The sequence below is a fragment of the Cnephaeus nilssonii genome (genome assembly GCF_951640355.1).
Source record: "Cnephaeus nilssonii genome assembly, chromosome: 19".
Lineage (NCBI taxonomy): Eukaryota > Metazoa > Chordata > Mammalia > Chiroptera > Vespertilionidae > Cnephaeus > Cnephaeus nilssonii.
The window spans coordinates 11611895-11631914 of record NC_137090.1 but is presented as its reverse complement, the minus strand read 5'-3'; the positions used below and the strand labels follow the sequence as shown (position 1 = coordinate 11631914).

The window sequence follows — 20020 nt, the reverse complement described above, 5'->3', positions numbered from 1 at the left end:
CTCACCAGGAGGTGGCTGTGCAGAGCGCGGGGTCCAGCACGGACGGCCTGGCCACCAGGGTCCTGTGGAGGATGTTGATGACGGGCCTGGCCCTGCATAGAAAACACACAGAGATCAGCACCCCCTGCCTGCCTCAGGCCAGGCCGGGCTGGGGCTCGAGCTTGGGTGGCCCTGGTGATGAAGGTGGACCGAGACAGGGCTCCCTGCAGGCAGGGCTGGAGGGGAGAAGGCCCCTATTCACCGTCGCCTTGGCTCACCGCAGCAGCACGACGCGGTCCGACAGGCTCCCCACGAGCAGGTCTGGGTAGAGGTTCTCATCCACATCCATCTTCCCACTCAGGGAGTAGCCGAAGGAGGCCAAGCCAGGGAGTCCCAGCTGCTCTCCGTGGATTACCTGGGGGCAGGGGGAAGCACTGAAGACAAGCTCTAGGGTAGGATCTGGGGAGGGGGGCCCAGGGGGAATGAGAAGGGGGTGGGTGAGCCAAAGGAGGGAAGGCCCAGCCCCTGCCCGTTCATACCTGCTGGGGCTGTTGGCGGAGACCCCTGGAGCTGCTGTGGTAGATGTACACTGTGCCCAAGCCCTCAAACGGAGCTCCCACAGCAATGTCTGGGGAAGAGAGGCAGAGTGAGGCCACCCTGGGGCCTGTGGGCCCCCTATCTCCCCAACCCTGTGCTCCAGCCACAGAGCCCAGCATGGCCTTGACCTCACCCTGCCCGGCAGTACTGAAATCACCAGAACACAGAGCTCTGTGGCTCAGGATTAAAACTGGGACCGACGGGCACCCAGTTGCCTCCTGGCATACGTGGGAAAGGAGGTCCAGGAGAGGGAAGTGACTTACCCAGTCAGACAGCTAGTCAGTGTCTCAGGCAGGCCTGCCCTCCCGACTCCCGCCAGCGGCTGCTGTTTATTTGCCCTTATTGCGGTGCCTTCCATCTCCCCCACCAACCTCCCCTCCAGACACCTGCTTCTCCTAATGTCATTTACCCACAGGGTCACACAAGCCGGGGTTTAAAAAAAGCAGAAGATCTGGAACTAGGGATCCTGAATAAGACTGGCTGGGTCACAACTTCAGGCAACCCCTTCTGCTCTCGGCCTCAGTTTCCCCATTGGGGACCTCTAGCCCTGTTTTCTATGGCTCTAATGGGTAGAGAAGAGGATCCCGGAGGCCATGTCTCTCTAGCACGGGGAAGGGAAGGGGCTGGGATTTTAATCACAACCCTACAGTGTTAAATGCTACAGTGTCCAGACTTGTAAAATTCCAACCATTATTTCCCCGCTTCAATCCAAACTGTTTTAGCTTCTTAAACTTGACTCAACTCTGAGTTTGCTGCTTTTGATCTGATAAGGCCTAAGTAAACAGCATGCCAAGCTTGTTAGAAAAGTATGTGGAGGAAGAGTAAGTGGGTCCTAAGTGGGTCTGGGTGACTCCTGTATTGGTAAGTGCTTTGGGCTGCATCAGCCGAACTCGCTGTCACCGGTTTGGGCTCTTTGGCAGCTCCTTTGGTTTTCAGTTATGTTCTGGGAAACTGAGGATGCCAGAGAAGTGACTTCCAGATGCGCCAGGTGCTCCCATGGCAACCAGGCTACCAGCCAGGTCTGATGGGTCCCTAGGTGCTGCAGAGTTCTGGTGACATCCTCTGTATCCAGGGCTCCCACCTTTCCCCAGCTCTTAACATCCCCCTCCCGAGACACTGCCTTCCTGATTTTAACACCCCAGCCTTGCTCGCCCCCATCCGTGCCACATCTCCTTCCAGAATGATCATTCAAGGTACCAGGGCACCAAGCTATCATATCGATCCCTGCCCCCAGACCTTCTCTGGACACCCCTCTATCATGACCCACATATAAAGCCTGGCTTTCAACAACATCCACCTCACCCCCACACTATCTTTCTAGCCTCATCTCTGAAATGAACACCCCACACCTGCTGGATCTGGGTACCTCAGGCAAGTGTCCTATCTCATCTTGTACCCCTCTGCTCCCTTCCACGCTGCACCCTCACCCAACCTTTGATGCCCCACAGTATGGTCACTCCTCGCCTGTGGTGGCTGCCTCTCCACATCCTCTCTAGGGCTGCTGTAAGCTCCCAGGCCTGGGCCCCATCTCCTCTCCTCTTCGGGGCCTGCCAAGCTTGGTATGCAGCTGGCACTCAGTCAGCGGGGGTGCTGGGGCGGGGGTGCTGGCTCATACCTTGGAATCCATCCTGGTTGATGTCATCAATGCTGGCCACGGAGAAGCCGAAGGCGGAGCCACTGGGGCCGTGAAGGAGGAGGGAGGGATGGGCCGGGAAGGAGGTGCCTGCCTGGTTCATGAAGACATAGACGGCACCCCCGATCTCTTCCTTCTGCTCAAAGTAGTAGGGGGCACCCACCAGGAGGTCCTGCCACCTGCACAGAAGAGAAGGAGGGGGACATGGGAGCGTGAGGCCAGCCATCAATATGCAGCGTAACTGTGGTTTAGCAGGCATAGCTGTGCCAGGGCACACGGCTGTGCAAATGGCATCCCTGGCCATGCGTCGTGGGAAAGCCAAGGAAATGCCAACATGACCCCGTCTAACAGAAAACACCTGCGCGGAAGACATGCATGCACAGGTCACACCCACATGCACCAGAGCCAGGGGAATGACCGGCATAGACAAGGAGAAGCAGGTGTCATGCAACTGACACGCAAATGCCTAGAATCGCATAAAGTCTGATTGCAAATCGACAGACAGGATTCATGTGCAAACCCCTGCAACCGCATGCAAACAAATGCAAGCCTCCCTTTCTCTGCCTCGGCAAGCCTGTTCCCCTCACCATTCTCCCTGGCCCCAGAGAATGTCCCTGGACGCTCACCCGTCATTGTTCAGGTCTGCCAGGGCAATGGCGCTGCCAAAATAGGAGCCCACCTGTGTGCCCTCCAGCACCTGCCTCCTCCGCAGGTCTCCGCCTACCTCCTGGCTCAGCAAGAAGACAGCACCCATATGTCGGTGCCGCGGGGCACCCGTCACAATGGTGATGTCTGTAGGGTGCAGGATGGCACTGCCCACCTGCACCGTGTACCCTGGGATGGGGGAAGGTGGTCAGTCAAGGCCCCGGTAAACTTTGTGGCCTTCTACTCTGGATGCACCCCCGAGGTCACATACCCCCATTGTCTTCTATTTCTCTATTCTAAGTTGGGCAAGAAAGCGGTTTCTGGATGCCCACCCCCAGTCCTGTCTGCACATTGGACGGTGAGCCCCGTGAGGGTAGGGACTTTGCATCTTGGCGCTCCATAAGCGCTAATGGAACTAAATGCCACTAGTTACATCTGTACCCTGGCCTCACCCGTCCACCAGGCACCGAAGGTGAGAGGGCCAGCGTGCCAGGGACGGAGCCCCTCCCCTCCTCTTCCACCCATTGGGCCACCACGACTGGACTCACCAATATAGAGGTTTCCTTGGTCCTCCTCGTCCTTATAGCTGTATTCGGATAAATCCCACTCCTTCCGCTGAATCATGTAGCTGTTTCCTTCAGAAGGATTTGGGGAGAGGGAGTGTAAGTCACCACCCCTTTCCTCCACCATGTCCAGGCCCCCTCCCCAGAGAAGGATAACTATAACCTCTTAAAATATTTGTGTGCACTTGGCCAGGTGCAAATCACTTATTCCTCTTTATCTGAACAATTCTGTGAAGTAGCCTGGCTGGTGGAGCTCAGTGGTTGAGCATTGACCTATGAACTAGGAGATCAGGGTTCGATTCCCAGTCAGGGCACATGCCCGGGTTTCGGGCTTGATCCTCAGTAGTAGGGGCCCTATAGGAGGCAGCTGATCAATAATTCTCTCTCATTGATGTTTCTATCTTTCTCTCCCTTCATCTCTCTGAAATAAACAAAAACATATTAAAATAAAAGTAGCCCTAGCTGGTTTGGCTCAGTGGATAGAGCATCGGCCCATGGACTGAAGGTCCTGGGTTTGCTCCCAGTGAAGGGCACATACCTTGGTTGCAGGCTCGCTCCCTGGCCTTGGTCGGGGTCCATGCAGGAGGCAACCAAGAGATGTGTCTCTCTCACATGGATGTTTCTCTTTCTCTCCATCTCCCTTCCACTCTCTCTAAAAATCATGGAAAAAAATATCCTCGGGTGAGGATGAACAACAACAGCAAAAAAGAATGATGACACACACACCCCCATTTTGCAGATGAGAAAAGTGAGGCTTAGGGATGAGGAGCTAGTTGTCGGGACATGACTGGAATCTGGTCACCGTGGAGACTAGATGACACTTCCCCCACTCTGGACACTGATGCCAGACTTCATGCCATTATCTCCTCCTAGTCTTGCCCCCAAACTGGGGCTGCCCACCTGGCCCCTGCTCCCCGGGGCTACTGCTGGAGAGTACCTGCGCTCCACCAAGGTTCTAAAGGACCCGGGGGGCGGGGGGCGAGGCAGGAACACAGGAGCGAGCAGAGAGAGGCCTCCGTTCAGGTGAGCACAGAGCTGTGACTAAGACCTGGGCCAAGGGACGAGGTTCTGAGCTCCCTCTGCCTGTTGGTTCTACAACAATGGGGCACAGTAACAGGAGATGGGTGGCTGTTGCTACAGCCTGTGTGGTGGAGAAAAGCAGAGGCAGGGGGTGTGGGCCATGAGGCGTGTGTGCCCTGGTAGTTACAAGCATGGGTCTTGGTACAAGGAAATACTCTGCAGCCCCCAAAAGATTGACCTATATGTCTTGACATGAAAAAAAAATGCCCACAGTTTACTGAAAAGTGAACAGATAAAGTAGTAGAACAGCCTGTTTAGTGTGATTCTGTTTGAGTGTGTACTAAGGTACCTCTATATTCTAAAATAAGTGTGGAGGGTCCACAAGATGGAGTGTACACTGGGAAATGAGACAAGGGAGATGGCTGACGGCAGGGATGAGAGGAGGGGCACTTTTACTCTTTATTTTACCAAATCCTACTGTACCGTTTAGTAGTTGTACCAGGAGCAGGTTGTGTTTTTTATTTTTATTTTATCTTTCTTAAATATATTTTTATTGATTTCAGAGAGGAAGGGAGAGGGGGAGAGAGAGAGAAACATCGATCAGCTGCCTCCTGCACTCCCCCCCACCGGGGATGTGCCCGCAACCAAGGCACATGCCCTTGACTGGAACCGAACCCGGGACCCTTCGGTCGGCAGGCCAACGCTCTATCCACTGAGCCAAACTGGTCAGGGCGCATGTTGTGTTTTTTAAATCAGTTTTTAAATGGTTACACTAGACTCAGATGGACCTGCATTCTAATTCAGGTTTCCTAGCTTGCTGTCGGCTTGAGCAATTTACTTCACTTCTCTGAGGCTCGGTTTTCTGTGAAATGGGTATAATAATACTTGCCTCATAGAGTATCTGAAGGTCAATTAAGATAATACGTGTAAAGCCTCTGGCACGTAGTCAGTGCTTTCAAAGAGTAGGGCTTGTGGTGGCTGCTGATACTGGCAAAGGGAGTCTGTCTCCTCTGCCCCCCAATGTGGAAGGTCTCGAACAGCTGTCCCCGTGGCTACCTGGGGCGGGTGGTCTCGGCTCCTCCTCTACCCTTAGGGTCCTCACCTTTCCAGTTGTAGGCACCGGGAGCTCCGAAGTACACCGTGTTCTTGGTGAAGCCACCGCTGGTGCCCAGCTGGCACATGCCCGTGTCCAGGTAGTCCGTGTTGCTGTTGCACATCTCGTTGTGGTAGGTTTGCCAGTCATCCGTGTGGTCCAGCTTGAGGTTGTTGCCCCGCACGTAGCACTTGCCCACCATGCGCCACTGCTCCTCCGACCCCGACCACAGCACCTGGGTGTAGCGGTGGGCACAGACCTGGGGACCCCACCCCAGCACACGGCCTGAGCCCGCAGCAGGGACTCGGGGCCAGCGGTCCCTTGGTCCTGTGCACCTCTGGCTGGGCGGGAGAGGAGCTGAAAGGGGGCCCCCTAGCTTGTTTTTCTTCCCGCAGGGAGGCCTGCACCCGCATCTCCTTTCCAGAATTCAGAAATCTGCTCTGAAGGTTGGAAACGCTCTTTGGAAGGCCAGAAGGTACTGGATTTGAGAGTGGCTCAGAGATTCTGGCAAAAGGAAAAGGGGGAAGGATGAAGGAATGTGGGTTCAAGCTCTCAGGTCTTAAAGGAGCTAGATCGCCAGCCGATTAAGGAACTTGCTTCTCTGCTGTCCCCAAATGACCCTGACCTCTTAACGAGAGGACAACTAACAACAACAGCAGCAGCAGCAGCAGCAGCTAAAACGGAGTGCTTACTACATGCCAGACACAATTTGAAGCTCCTCACATAGGAAGCCTTTTAAGCCTCCTAACAACACGATGGAGAAGGGACACTTCTCCATTTCAGAGGCACAGAGAGGAAGTCCCTGTTTAAGATCTCACATCTCGGGAGAGGCTGTCCGGCTCTGAAGTCTAAGCTGTTACGCGCTAGGCTGCGCTGCCTCTCCCATAGCTTCTCCCAGCACACGCTCGGTAGATAGTTCTGGGGCAAATCAATCAGAACAGGATGCGTGTACAGCAGCCAGGGGCCGGGCAGAAATCCAGCACCAGGCCTCCTTCGCTTACTTTCTGTGTCCCTTCCAGCTGTGAGCGTCACTCCCACTGGCCCAGCCTGACCTGTCACCACTAAGTCCCTGGTGCTGGCACAGTGCATGGCGCACAGTAGGTGCTCACGAAACACTTGTTGGAGGAACAGAGAGATGGGTGAGCAGACAATACTGAAGCACCCAGGATCTAGAACTGCCTTAAGGGGGTCCTAGCCCCACACGGTCCATGACAGAGGTCTACATAAGGTGTTTGAGTGAAGTGATGCAAGCCCGGAGCTTAACACAGTGTTCAAATGTGGAGAGCACAGCAGTGACGGCTGTGGAGGTGATGACTGATGGAAAGCGGGCACACTTTCTAGAATGCTGTAAATACGCGATTTCTTTAACAGATGTTGGTAACACAGGTGTATGATTTTCAAAACTCAATGAAACTTACAATCTGTACATTTTGCTGTATGCAAATTTTATATCAGCTTTAAAAATCTCTCTCTCTGGGACTCAGAAATTGAGAGCCCCAGGAGCCAGCGCTGAAGAATGTGGGCAGGATGCCCAGCTGGCATGGCTCAGTGGTTGAGCATTGACTTATGAACCAGGAGGTCATGGTTAGAATCCCAGTCAGGGCATATGTCCTGGTTTCGGGCTCGATCTCCAGTGTGGGGAGTGCAGGAGGCAGCTGACCAACGAATCTCTCTCATCATTGATGTTTCTCTCTCTCTCCCTCTCCCTTCCTCTCTGAAATCAATAAAAATCTATTAAAAAAAAATAAAAGAATGGGGCAGGAGGTGACAACTGATAAGGGAGCAGGCCCTCAGACCCAAACCAAGTGAGCTGGGGTCAGCAGGATTGTCTCTCTCCCGACAGCCAGCCAGCCTCCCCGGAAGGAGCAAGACCAGGCCACATGGCCTGAGGGCCTATCTGCCCTTTTCTCTTTGCTGTTCCTGTAGCTGTTCCCACGAAGGGTGAGCAACCCAGGGGGTAGCAGGGGTGGGGCAGGGAGGAAGTGTGATTCAGACAGGACCCAGGCTATGATGGGTCTTGGGAGAGTGCCAGGACCCCTTCCCTCCCCCCTAACACACCCCCCCCCCGGCCATAAATGCAGGGTTGAGACACAGAGAGCCATAGACGTAGTCACTTACAAAGCCCCAGCTCATGACCAAAGACCCCCTCTGTCCTCTGATTTCTCCACAGCTCGGGGGAGATGAAGGAGAGGGCTGAATGGGGGGAACCGACCTGAGTGTCCACTTACCAGGACTCTGCCTGCAGGGCCCTGGCTGGCCACAGTCACCCCAAGCCACATGTCCTCAATTTTGTGATGGTCAGGGTCACCTGTGGGCGTGGGAGGGATCATGGGTCAGAACACCCCATCCTCCCAGGGCCCAGAACTTCCAGAGGGAGGGGTTGGTCCCTCTCGGATCCTCCACTCCAGCAGGGCAGCTGTCCCTCCTCCCTCCTCCAGCTCCCCACAGTCTGAGCTCCACAAATCCCATATGGTCCCATTCTCCTCTAAGACTCCCTCTTCCCAGCTGGACAAGAAGTGACTAGAAACTGCCCAGGTGAGCCTTCATCTCCTCCAGGTCATTTCTCTCTTTGCTACCCTCTCCACCAGGCTCCTGACCCAGCACTGACCCCCAGCCCCTTCCCCTCACTTTTCTCTGTGATGTCCATCCTCTCACAGTCGTCCTTGTGGGCACTGAGTGGGCACAGGTACACAGCACCGGTCCGGTTGGTATAGCCATCAGACATGGCGAGGTCACGGGGAGCACCAACCAGGAGCCTGTGGAGCAAGGAGGTAGGGGGCCTGGGCTCAGACTCCCCAAAGCCCACTTCAAACAGCTTGCTGTTTAACATGCATTTACTGAGCATCTGCTCTGCCAGGCTGTGTGCCAGGCTCTGGGGTCAGGAGATAAGTGGGTCCCAGCCCCCTGACCTCTAGGAGCATGCCCGTAGGAGAAGGCAGGCAGGAAGCAGACCTCTGCAGAGGAAAGCAGGGTGCAAACCAGCCCCGATTCTGCATGAGGGGCAGCCAGGGAAGAGGGGACCTGGTCTGAGTCTGAGAATGATGACCAGGCCACCAGGTGAGGAAGGGGAGGGAGGGCACTTCAGACATATGTGTGGCATGTGCCCGGGGCCAGGAAGCATGAGCAAGCAGGATGACTCAGGTATCTGCAGGGTCCTGGCACAGCTGGAATCCAGGAACCTGGGGAGAGACAGAGTGCAGGGTGCAAAGGGCCTTGGGGACCCATGGAGGGATATTGAGCAAGGTCAGATCTGGGAGTGACATGGTCAGAGCTGGGAGTGACATGGTCAGAGCTGGGTTTTGGAAGGAATGCTTTGGCCTCTGAGATGAAGGCAGACTGAAAGAGAGCAAGCCTGGAGGAATCCTGGCACAGGGCTCACCTTCCAGGAGGACCTGGGAGAAAACGTGTAAGAGGTGGCGTGGGGTCAGTGGTTGGGACCCCGGGTCCTTCCACTCTAAGCCATCTGAGGACTTAGATCTGGGAGGAGTGGACCCCTAAGGAATCCGAGTGGTGTTTACACCCCCACCCCCACTGCCACCTGAACACAGGCACACGGGTATTGGGTGGGACCGGGTACTTGACATTTTGGACATTCTGTCCCCGGGGCAGTGTTCTTGGAAAGTGGGAATGCGAGTGGGCATGAGTGAGGACTATCACCTTGTCCCCAGCCTGCCCATCTGTAGGGACATTGACTACAAGTTCCCACAAGGATGCTTAGGGTCCCAGCCACCCATCCCTACCAGAGAGGTGACTAGAGGACAGAAAGGCAGGGGATTCGCCTCGGAATAATATCTCAAGAATCCTTGGACCACCATCAGAAACCCCTGGGATTTGTGTTCAAAAGGCAAATTCCTCAGCCCATCCCAGACCACCTGAACTGAATGTGAATATTAAAACCTGCATGTGTAACATGTACCACACATATTATACACCCAGTTCCACCACTCCTTACTCTCCCAGCACCATCGCATCATCTCTCTGTAGCCTCTGGACCTTCTGCCAGGACGGCCTCTTGGATTCTGATGGGCCCAGCCTCCTGGGTGGCAGGCACCTCCTAGGAGCCCCTCCATGGGGCCCCAGCAATACTAGCACCCGGAGGCTCCCAGCTCAGAACTCAGGCGCTGGGCCTCTTGCCAGAGTCTGGAAGTGCCAAGCCATACCCCGCCTGCAGCTCTTGCCTGGAACCTGTGAGTGAAGGTTTCAGGGAGTGGGCAGGGCGGGGCCTAGGCATGCCAGGACTTGGGTGCCTCTGCCCACTGGGTGTCAGGAATGCACGGCCTGGAGGTGCTGGGAAGGGGGTGGGGCCCCTGCCTGCACCTTACACCTTAGCTCAGCCCTTACCCCGGGGAAGTGTTAGGCAGTGCCAGGCAGAAAGGCTGGCAGGGGGCCAGTGCGGCAGCCAGGCCCAGTTAGTCACCCTCTGCCTGAGCTCAGGAGGGTGCCTGGTGAGCCGACGCCTGACCACCTATGGACACCCACCCCTAGGGAGCCTGACAGGTGAGAGAGGGAAGCCTTTCGAAAGGAACATTCCAGCTGGGGAGCCTGAGGGTCTGGTTGTAAGATTTGTTCTGCTAAAGGGGCTGTTTCCTTTCCCTTTCTGAGCCTTGAGTGCGTCTGTGAAATGGGGACAGCAGCTGTCCCGACAACCTCCAGGGTTGTTGGGGGAACATATGGGTTCTCTCTTTGAAGGGACTTTCTGACTATGAAGCCATGGGCGATGTGAACACTGTCGTTCTGATTATTGAGGCACCAGGACTGGCCCCGGCACACCCCAGGCACCCGGAGTTTCCGTTCCACCAGGTTAGGGAGCCTGGAGCAGAGGACAGACAGCAGACGAGTCCAGTTACTTAGAGGGGGCGGAGGATGGGGCACCGCAGCACTTCCAATGCCTAAGGGACCAGGGGGGTGGGGCCCTGTCAGCTGGAGTCATTCCAGGGTGGGAGCTCAGAGTTGGCTGGTGGAGGCTGGGGTCTTGCCACAGTGACCCTGAAGGGGTGGGTCCAGGCCTCGGTGGGCGAGAGGAGGCCAGGTTGCCTCCCAGGACTGCAATGCAATGGAAGTGTTGCTGCTCCTGCTGCTGCTTGCCCAAGATGTCTGAGGGAGTGAGCAGAGGGACCCCTCCTCTTAGCCTCCTGGGGAACCAAGCAGGCAGAGCTGGGCACAAAGGCAACTGAATTGAAATAAATCCCCTTGCCATCTATACCCTCCCCGCCCTTGCCCCAACCAGTCTTGTGCCTACTGATGGATGGTAGGGCCATGCCAGGCCCACATCCCAAGCCCCTCCCTCCGCAGAGATTCCACAGGGAGCCCCAACTCCCACCTCCTGGAGTATTTTTAGCTCCCACTTGGCCTGTTCAGAGTCCCTTTAAGGCCCTCTGGCTCCCAGCCCAGGATCCAATGGGTCTGCAGTCAGAGGACTGCGAGTGGATGGAGGAAGGTGGGGTGCAGAGGGACAGATGCAGCTGCCTCCAGCCACAGCCAGATGTGGGAGAACCCAGAGGGTGGGAGAGACCTTACTGACATGCAAATGTATTACAAATGAATATGCAAATGAGCACTCTGCTGCCCGCTGTTGGATCTGGACCCCTTCTAGACCACCACTGAGCCCACCCTCCCAGCAGCGGTCAGAAGGAAGGAGGCTAGGAGGGAGGCTTTGCCCAGCCCCTGGAGCAAGAGGAGAGATCAGACCAAACCTCTCCTGGAGTCTGGGCTGGGGTTGGTGGGCAGGGAGCCCTTCCGGGAGGTAGGGGAATGGGTAAGATGACCTCTTAAAGGCTTTCAACGAGCTGCCTCCTCACCCACTCCTGTGGCTCCAGCCAGACAGCCCCTCCTGGCCCCTGGGGAGCCCCCTGGAGCCCCAAGTTCCGGAAAAGCACTTCCTCACCCCTGCCTCTCACTCTTTGACAGTTCAAGGCTAATGGAGCAGCCAAGTAAAAAGCAGTAGAACGCGAGGGGACTGGGGTGTGAGGCCCAGGGGTGTCAGGGCACCAGGCTGGCTCACCCCAAAGAGAAGCAGGCCCCCCTGGGATACTGGAGTGTGGGGTGATGCTCAGAGAAACAAGCTCCTCCCCTCAGGGGGGCGCTGGGGTGGCTCCAGTGGGAGGATTTCGATTAACCTGGAGAGGGCCAGAGGGTCCAGCACTCAGGCTAAGGGGCCGCCATGCCTTACTCCTTAGGGTGCCCTTCCGCCTCAGGGCTAGGAGCTGGCTGGGGAGGGGGCTGCCCCAGCTCTGAGCCCGGGGGGGGGGGGGCGGGGGGGGCAGCAGTTCTCAGATGCCTGGATCCCAGCTCTGTGCCAACCCTGCGGCCGGAATTAGCCATCTCCCAGAGGCCGCTCCTGTGGTGGCTGAGACGGCAGCCCTCTCTGTCCTCCCCTTCCTTCTGCCCAGCCAGCCCCCTCTCCTCTCTGGTGACTCAGCCCTCGAACCAGAGCCACAAGCGGGAGGAAGGGAGAGAATGAGGGAGGACGGGAGAAAGAGACCTCGGCCCAAGCCTCCGATGAAAAGGAACAAGGCCCGTTTTCTCATTGCTTCTCCCTCTCCCTCGCTCCTCCGTATTTTTTGCATATTTGATCCCTTGGGGCATTCTTCATGTCGCCTAACCTCAATTCCTCTTTCCCCTTTGTTTAGCTCTGACCAAGCCCCTTTCTTCCCCTGCCTCCCACCCAATGGAAAGCTCCTGGGCCTGGCTGGTCAGTGGGGAGAGCCCGAGGCGAGGACGCTGGGACACACGGACACACGCAGCCTTCTGCCTGCAGCGGCAGCTGCTTCGCCCATCTCCTTTGGCACGAGCCTTGGCGGCTGCCAGGTGGCTGCTCTGCCCGGGGAAACATGTTCTAGGAGAGCACAGCAGGTAATCCTGGCTCCTGCCTCCCTCAGGGATGACCTCATCTTCCAGGAGGCCCAGCCACCCGCACCCCAGGCTTCCCAGAAACCCTCAGTGCCAGGCAAGGGCGAAAGGGAGAGAGGGCCCCGGAGGTATCTCCCACAAGGTCAGGCCAGACCGGGACACTGGGTTCCCAGGAGGCGATGAAGCGCAGGTGCTACGGGCGGGGGGAGCCAGTGGCCATCTCCCTGAGGAATAGCCCTTCTGTTTCCCCAGGGGTCCTCACGTACCTCACCCAGGGGTCCTCACGCACCTCACCCAGGGGTCCTCAAGCACCTCACCCAGGGGTCCTCACGCACCTCACCAAGAAGCCTCTGCCCCACCCCTCACCCCTCAGGTCCAGCGACTGAGAAATTGGGGCCTGGGTTGGGGTGAGCCTCTTAGGTTGTGGGCAGGGAACCCCAGTCCGGAGGTGGAGCTGATGGGGAGCAAAGAGGGTCCACTCCTGGGTTTTTAACCATTTCTGGAATAAAGCCTTCTTTGAGGATATGATGAAAGCTACACTCTCCCTGCTCCCACCCCCAGAACAACACACAGAAACACACATGACTTTACGTGTGCTTTCGGGGATCTCTGCACCTCTGGAAAATCTCCTGTGAGCCCCCAACGAAGAGTCTGTTCAGGACCATGGGACCTTTCCCTTTTCCGAAGGGACCTCGAAGCTAACAGAATAGAAGACTGTGACTGGATTGCTGGTTCCCCTGAGCTGCGCACTCGGGCAGCTGTTCACATCTGGCTACACAGCTGGCTACAGCGAAGCCCAGCTGGGCCAGCTGGCTCTCCCCAAGGGCCAAGGAGCAGAATTGAGTGAGACGAGGCGATGGGCCAAGATCTAGAACCAGCCCTGGGGAAGACCGAGGATGCTGAGTGACCCGGAAGTCTATCTAGAACTACCTGCTCCTGAGGTTCATTCGTTTTAGAACCTCTGGGCTCTGGTCAGACCTACTGCCACCTCTCGCTGCCCAGGGGGAAAAAGTAGAACTTCTCTGCTCAGCCATCTTGGGTGAGGCCCATGGAGAGTGAGGGTGTACCCAGGTCCCGGCAGGAGCCCTCAGCGGCACCTTGGCGTATGCAGAGCATTTGACACACGTTATCTCATGGAAGCCCCACTCTTACCCCATGAAGAAGGTGTGCTGTTCCCCTTCCCCTGACCTGGGAGGAAACGAAGGCCCTGGTATTAGTGACAGATGCGAGACAGGAAATGGGCAATGGAACTGCAGCTTCTTCTCTCTCCACAATGCCAAGTGGCCTTTTCTAGGGCAACAGAGGCAGGAAGGAGCAAGAGAGACCCAGGTCCAACCCAACGCCTCTTTGGGGAAAACTGGCCCAGGGAAGGGACATATCTTGCTCAAGGTCACATAGCAACGGGGGGGAGGGTGTTACGGAATCCTTTATTGACTCCGGCTTCCCATTATTTCCTCTTGCTTCTCTGATCTTCTCTTTACACGATGCTGCCTTAGCATGGAAAATCTTTTTCTGGACCGGGGCAGAGAGAGCACCATTTATAGAAACTTGTGTTGATGGTCACTTAGAGCCTCCAAAAGATGGAGGACTGGCCAGGGCCGGACCGCAGCCGCTGGGGCAGGGCCGCGAAGGCGGCGGCGACCTTAGCCTCTGCAGAAGCTACGTGGGATTGAGGCCCGTCCAGGTAGGCAGACTGGGCAGAGGCTGGGCCAGCAGGGCAGGAGCCAAGTTTGGACTTTGACATTCCTCAAGTTTACCGGCCTCAGCCAGAGTTGGAAGAGGTTTCAACACACCCTTTTTATGACCACGTCTTCTTGCTCAGAGGATCAGACACCGGTGGGGGGGGTGGGGTGGGCAGAGGTCGGGTAGGTTACCCAGCTCAAAGTGACGGGGCCTGCCTGACCTGTCCTAACCACCCTCCCTCCCGGGACAGCCCTCCTGGGACAGCCTCACCTCCCCCAGCGGTTCTCTTCCTGGTGACCTCCTGAGTCTAAGGCGGAGACACATCTGAAACCCGGACATGCCCCTCAGGGCATGAGTGTGTGGTGAGCGTGGAGGAGGGGCACGCAGCGGCTGGATGCCGCCTCCTTCCCCTCGCTCCCCTATGCCTAGCTCTTCCCCTCCTCCTTGCAGCTGGTGGGGAAGGAGAACAGAAGGAACAGAAAAACACATTTCCCTCTTCAAACCAAACAAACACTCTCAGGGTTAAAGATCCAACATGAATCTGTGGAATGCAGGAAAGATTGCCGGGAGGGTGTCACGGCTGGCCTAGGGGTGAGGGGGCAGGACACCAAGCAGGATTCGGGACAGCCCCTCCTCTCTCTTCTACTCCCCCACCCTCAAGAGGTCAGAGGGAGGCCCCTGGACAGCTCCAAACACCCAGACTCATCCCCTCACCCTCCAGCTGCGGAGAGGCTGAGAACCCCTCCAGTCTGTCTCTGCAGAGGGTGTGGCTGGCGTGGCCGCAGACTTAATGGGAGGTGTCAAGGGAGAGAGCTTAAAAGCATGTGCCTATAGGTCTCCCCCCAGGAGACGGGTAAGGGAGATCCAATAGGCGTCTATCTTGCAGTTTCCCCCCAGCTCCCATCCCTGGAGAATTAAGTGGCATGCGGTGTGCTAGGTACTCAATTCACAGAATGGAAGGGGCTCAGGGGAGCGGAACCCCAATGCTGCTCTCCAGAGAGGTTTAAAGGGCTGAGGGGCTGCGTCTAGACAGGTTCTGGCTGGGTCAGCACTTGCCAATGATTACTGCCCCACCCCCCATCCCACGCCTACTCCCTTCACTTCCCGCCAAATCTCGGCAGCAGGAGGGCTGCCCAGGTCCCCACCCCCTTAATCTTTGCTCACAGTAGCCGGAGGCCCGTGGGCCAGGACTCCGACTCAACTCCGGATCCGCACCCTGCGCACACACACACACACACTCTCTCGGCCACTCCACCCCCGCCAGCCTCACTCACAGGTTGCGCTGCTGCGGCTCCGTCTGCCGATGGAGGGCGACCGAGTAGCCGAAGAGGCTGCCCGGGTTCCCGGCCTCCTTCACCACCAGGAATCGGGTGTCCAGGTTGAAGGCGGAGGCGACGCGACCGCCAGCGGCCACAATCAAGGCGAGCGCGCAGAGCGTCGGGCGCAGGACAGGGGTGGCGAGGCGGGGGCTGGGTCCCATGGATGCGAGCGGGAGCGGGCACCCGGGCGAGAGCGCGTGAGGACGCGGAGCTGGGGGTGCGGACCTGTTCACCTGCTCGCCGCACCACCGCAAAACTCGGCCCGCCGCGTCCTCAAGCCCCGCAGCGCGGGTCGGTTTCACATCCGCTCAAGGTCTGCGCTCTCAGGTGCGCTCCGAGGTCCGCGGGTCTCTTCTCCGGCCAGCCCTGCCTCTGGTCGCCGCGCCCCCACCCCGGACACCCTGCCCCACAGCTGGTCCCGGCCGCGCCCCCTTGGCCGCACAGTCGACTTCGATCCCGGCTCGGTGACGGATCTGGGCTGGCAGACCCGTAGACCGCAAGGAGGCCGGGAGGGAGGGGTGCTTCCGCGCGCCCCGCCTTCCCACGCCCAGCGCCGCACCTCCCCACCTTGCGCGCCCAGCCGCGCTCCCTCTCCTTCCGGGGAAAGAGAAAAGGTCCGGGCTCCGCCGCCGCCTCTTAAAGGGGCAGCACCGCCCCGCCCTCCTCATCCTCCCCCGTACGGCTCCGCCCTCTCCCCCCAAACACCTGTCGAGAGCCCCCGAAGGCTTGGATTCCCCCTCCCCGTCCCTGGCTTCTCCCAAGAAGCGTCTCCTTTTGATCAAGATGGATTGGGCGGGCGGGGCCGGGGGTGGGATTTGTCCTGACGGTTCTGCTGCGGCAGCTACTGCTGTTGCAAAGGCCGTTCCAGGCGTGGCCACCTCGGCGGCCCTGCGGGAGAGCCTGGCGAACTGAGCTCCGCGCGCCGCCGCGGGCTGCACAGTCCGACGCGCCTCCGCTGTGCTGGGAGTCCCTGCGAGGCGGCTGGCGGTCTCTGGGCGTTCTCCCTCGCACACAGCCCCTTCGCTGTCCTCGTGGAGATTTTTTTTTTCTCTTGCCCACCCGCCCCCATCCACCCTGAGCCCAGCTGGGAGTTGTCCCTCAGCAAAGCCAGGCAGATTTTAGCAGTAGTAAAAAACCAGGCATCCGTAGCAGTTAGCAACAAGTCAGCCTTTCCCCCAAAGGGCTGCGCCTTCTGGTATCCCTCGGAAGCCCATGGATGTGGAAATGATTCTCTTCTCTTTCAAGTGCCCTGAGTGGCCAGGGAGCTGGACCCAGACTGCACCCGTTTCTCACCCACCCCTGCCTTCAGATACTAGCCCAGCAGAACCCCAAAGTTCCCCCTCTGCCACCCAGGCTCAGACTGTTTGGAGACTAGGCGGGGATGCCAGCCCCCACAGGTGTGTAGTGGGTGGTGCCAGTTGGCATTAGGTGGGCGGGGCCTAAGGGTTATCCGCAGAAAAATCAGCCAGCTGAAAGGGAACTTTAGAGGTCACTGCGTCCTTTATTAAGTCTGACTCAGATTTCCCTCATTGCAGCACAAAACCGAAGGAGCTTTGTTATTTTGGTTCAGGAGTTCAGTCCGCAGCACTCACAACCTTCAGGTTCGGTTTAGTACTCCTATCTCTGAGCGTTTAGAATAATAAGAAAACTACCATGTCGTTAAGTCCTTATGCACCCAGAACTATGCTAAGGGCTTTACAAATATTTTTAAATGAAATCCTCGCAACAACTGATGAGGGGCTGTCTCTGATTCGGGAGGAGAAAACTGAGGCACAGGGAGGTAAAGCAACTTGGTGAAGCCACACAGCTCAGTTATCTGACCCCAGAGCCTCTCTTGACCACTTACCCTAATAATTAACGTTTGTATAATACTCAGGGCAGATCTAGTTTTGGTGAGGCCTGAAGCTTGTACAATTTGGAGCCCTCTTTAAGGAGAAGAATGAAGAATTAGGAGTACAAAATCAGATGCAGAGTCTGGGAGGGGCTCAAGCCTAACTGGACAGCTGAGGAAACATTTCACACGAAGACTCTCATTTCATCCTCCTGGCCTCCCTGTGAAGTTGGGATTATCATCCTCATCTTACCTTATAATAGACAAATATGCAAATTGACCGCACCTTCGATACGCCCAAGCCACGCCCACCAACCACGCCCACCAGGAAACCGTTGCAGGGACGTTGGGGTGTGGTGGAGCCCAAGGCCTGGAAAGCCGCCTGAGGCTTACCCGGCCTTGGGCACCAGCAGGGAGCCTGCACGGATCGCAGGCAACGACCAGGGGGTCGGCTCCTGCGATCGGTAGCAGGGACGCTGGGTGCGGCCGAGCCCAAGGCCGGGAAAGCCACCCGAGGCTTACCCGGCCTTGGGCACCAGAGGGGAGCCTGCACCGATCGCAGGAAACCACTGGGGGTCGGCTCCTGTGATCGGTAGCAGGGATGTTGGGTGTGGCCGAGCCCAAGGCCACTGCCCGGGGCCAAGCCCCGACCCTGAAAAAGGCAGAAGGCGGTGGCCACAGCCAAGGCCTGGGTCCCCAGTGCCGGCAGAAAACTGGTGCAGGCAGCCAGGTGAATGAAGGTCTATTGCACGAATCTTCGTGCAAACGGGCTACTAGTCTGATCTATAAGGGAACATAAATGTCCAAGACCACGCAACTCAAGGAGGGCAGTTAGGACTGGCAGCCACTGACCACAGCTGTGTCTTTAAGAGACAAACTCCAGGCAGATGTTGGTCAGACAGCCAGATATGCCTAAACAAAAGCAGCTGCGATAACAGTGTTCTCTGTGGTTTTGGGGAGTGGACACTCGTCCCTGTCTGTCCTGAGGACAGCCTTTGTTCCAGAGCCACTCCGCCTCTGTCCACGGTCCACCTGTGGCCAAGAGCCTCCGGGGTTAGGAGATATTGGACGTCAAGGAACAGGAAGTTGACTTGGCTGGAAGTTGAACTTATCTTGCTCTCCTTATGACCCTGCTGGGTCCTCCGCCTTGTTCCAGGAGAAGAGGAGGCAGCCAGGGCCAGGAGCTCAGGGGCCAGGTGGACACGCAGAGTGGGCAGGGGTCCTGCCTATTGAAAGTACAATGATGCCACGGAAGGGCTCCATGCCAGCGTTATCTCTTTGGCCATCCCCAACAGGAATGCCCAGCATGTCCGATCCCAGGGCTGGGAGCAGGAAAGGGATGACAGATAGTTTTTCCACTCCAGGGGAGTGTCCAGAGGGAATGTGGGAGCGGGAGCCGGGCGCCTGCGAGGGGGAGGGCCCAAGCTAAGGAATGTGGGGGAGTGTCAGACAGATCTGGGGGAGGTGGGATGGTGAAGGGAGACCTGGAGACTGGAAGGGCCTGTGGGCTGGAGAGTTCATGCCCAGCACCCAACATGCTCTGGTTTCAGGGAGAGCATCCACAGCCTCATCTCATTCTCAGTTGACTTCATCAGCTCCTCCCCATGGAGAAGGGACTCACCTAGAAATGTAGGCACACAGAGAGAGACAGAGGCACAGGAATATCCAGTTTTTTAAAGTATATTTTTTATTGATTTCAGAGAGGAAGAGAGAGGGAGAGAGAGATAGAAACGTCAGTGTTGAGAGAGAATCGTTGATTGGCTGCCTCCTGCACGCCCCACACTGGGAATTGAGCCTGCAACCCGGGCATATGCCCTTGACCAGAATCGAACCTAGGACCCTTCCGTCTGCAGGCCGACGCTCTATCCGCTGAGCCACACCTGCTAGGGCTGGGCACAGTTTTTGATGTTTGATTGCTAACAGCTCTTAAGCCGTCACCTCTCCTTCTTCCCCGTGTGTCCCACACCTGGACAAGCTGACGAGAAAGCCTGGGTCCTGGCTGCGCTCCCTCCTTTGGCATCCACGGGAGGTTTGAGCCATGCAAGCCCTGCTCTTCCCACACAAATACTCACCCTGACCTCCCTCCCAACCACAGGAAAAATCCCGGCCAATCTCCTTTCCTGGCTGTCCCCAGCCATATAAGACCTGCTCCCCCGAGACCTCAGTTACGTAAATAAAACTTGTCATGCCCTCTGGGGAGGTGTGCGGCGTCATCAGTCCTGACATTGATGGGATCCATCCATCTACCTCTGCAGTGACCACAACAACATGCCACTGCGGATTCTGCTGTAGGGTCAGGGAGTCTCCCCGGAGGAGGAGTATCTGGACAAGGGAGAAGGAATGGACTGGCAAGGAGGAGCTCGGAGTGGAGAAAACAGAAGAGTGGGGGACTTGTTTGGGGGGAAGTTTTCCCGTTGCAACAGTGACGTCAACGCTTTATAAAAGCACCTTTTGTTTACGCAGTGTTTGCTGTGTTCACACCAGCCTTCCTCTGCCTGTCCCCCTGTCTCCCCCCCCCACACACACACCCCATCTCGCTCTCTCCTTGTCCACTTGTCTCTTGAGGCTCCCAGACCACACCACTTGCTCACTCACTCCTCACAGGGAGGCCAGGGCGTGGACATGATGTGCACAGGCAGCTAGTGGGCAGACAGAGATGGAGTGGAATTGTGGTGCCACGGGCATTGGATGCAGGCTACCTTCTGCCCTCTCACCTTGGGCAGGTTACTGTCCTTCCGGCCTCAGTTTCCCCGGATCTGTGAAAGGAAAGGGCTGGAGAACATTATTCGTTGTTTCTCTACGGGTGTC

At 57.2% G+C, this 20020-nt stretch overlaps 1 protein-coding gene across 1 annotated transcript in view; it reads right to left on the bottom strand.

The window, feature by feature from the left end:
- ITGA3 (integrin subunit alpha 3) overlaps positions 1-15997 on the bottom strand; it is a 28780-nt gene extending 12783 nt beyond the window's left edge. Inside the window, exons 1-10 of the mRNA XM_079798389.1 lie at positions 15337-15997; positions 8159-8286; positions 7759-7838; positions 5540-5789; positions 3403-3489; positions 2836-3043; positions 2192-2388; positions 519-607; positions 258-394; positions 6-92 (exon numbers count right to left, since the gene is read on the bottom strand). Of these exons, the coding sequence (XP_079654515.1) occupies positions 6-92; positions 258-394; positions 519-607; positions 2192-2388; positions 2836-3043; positions 3403-3489; positions 5540-5789; positions 7759-7838; positions 8159-8286; positions 15337-15542 (1469 nt within the window). The 5' untranslated portion in view covers positions 15543-15997. The remainder of the gene's footprint in view (positions 1-5; positions 93-257; positions 395-518; positions 608-2191; positions 2389-2835; positions 3044-3402; positions 3490-5539; positions 5790-7758; positions 7839-8158; positions 8287-15336) is intronic.
- Positions 15998-20020: the final 4023 nt, after the last annotated feature.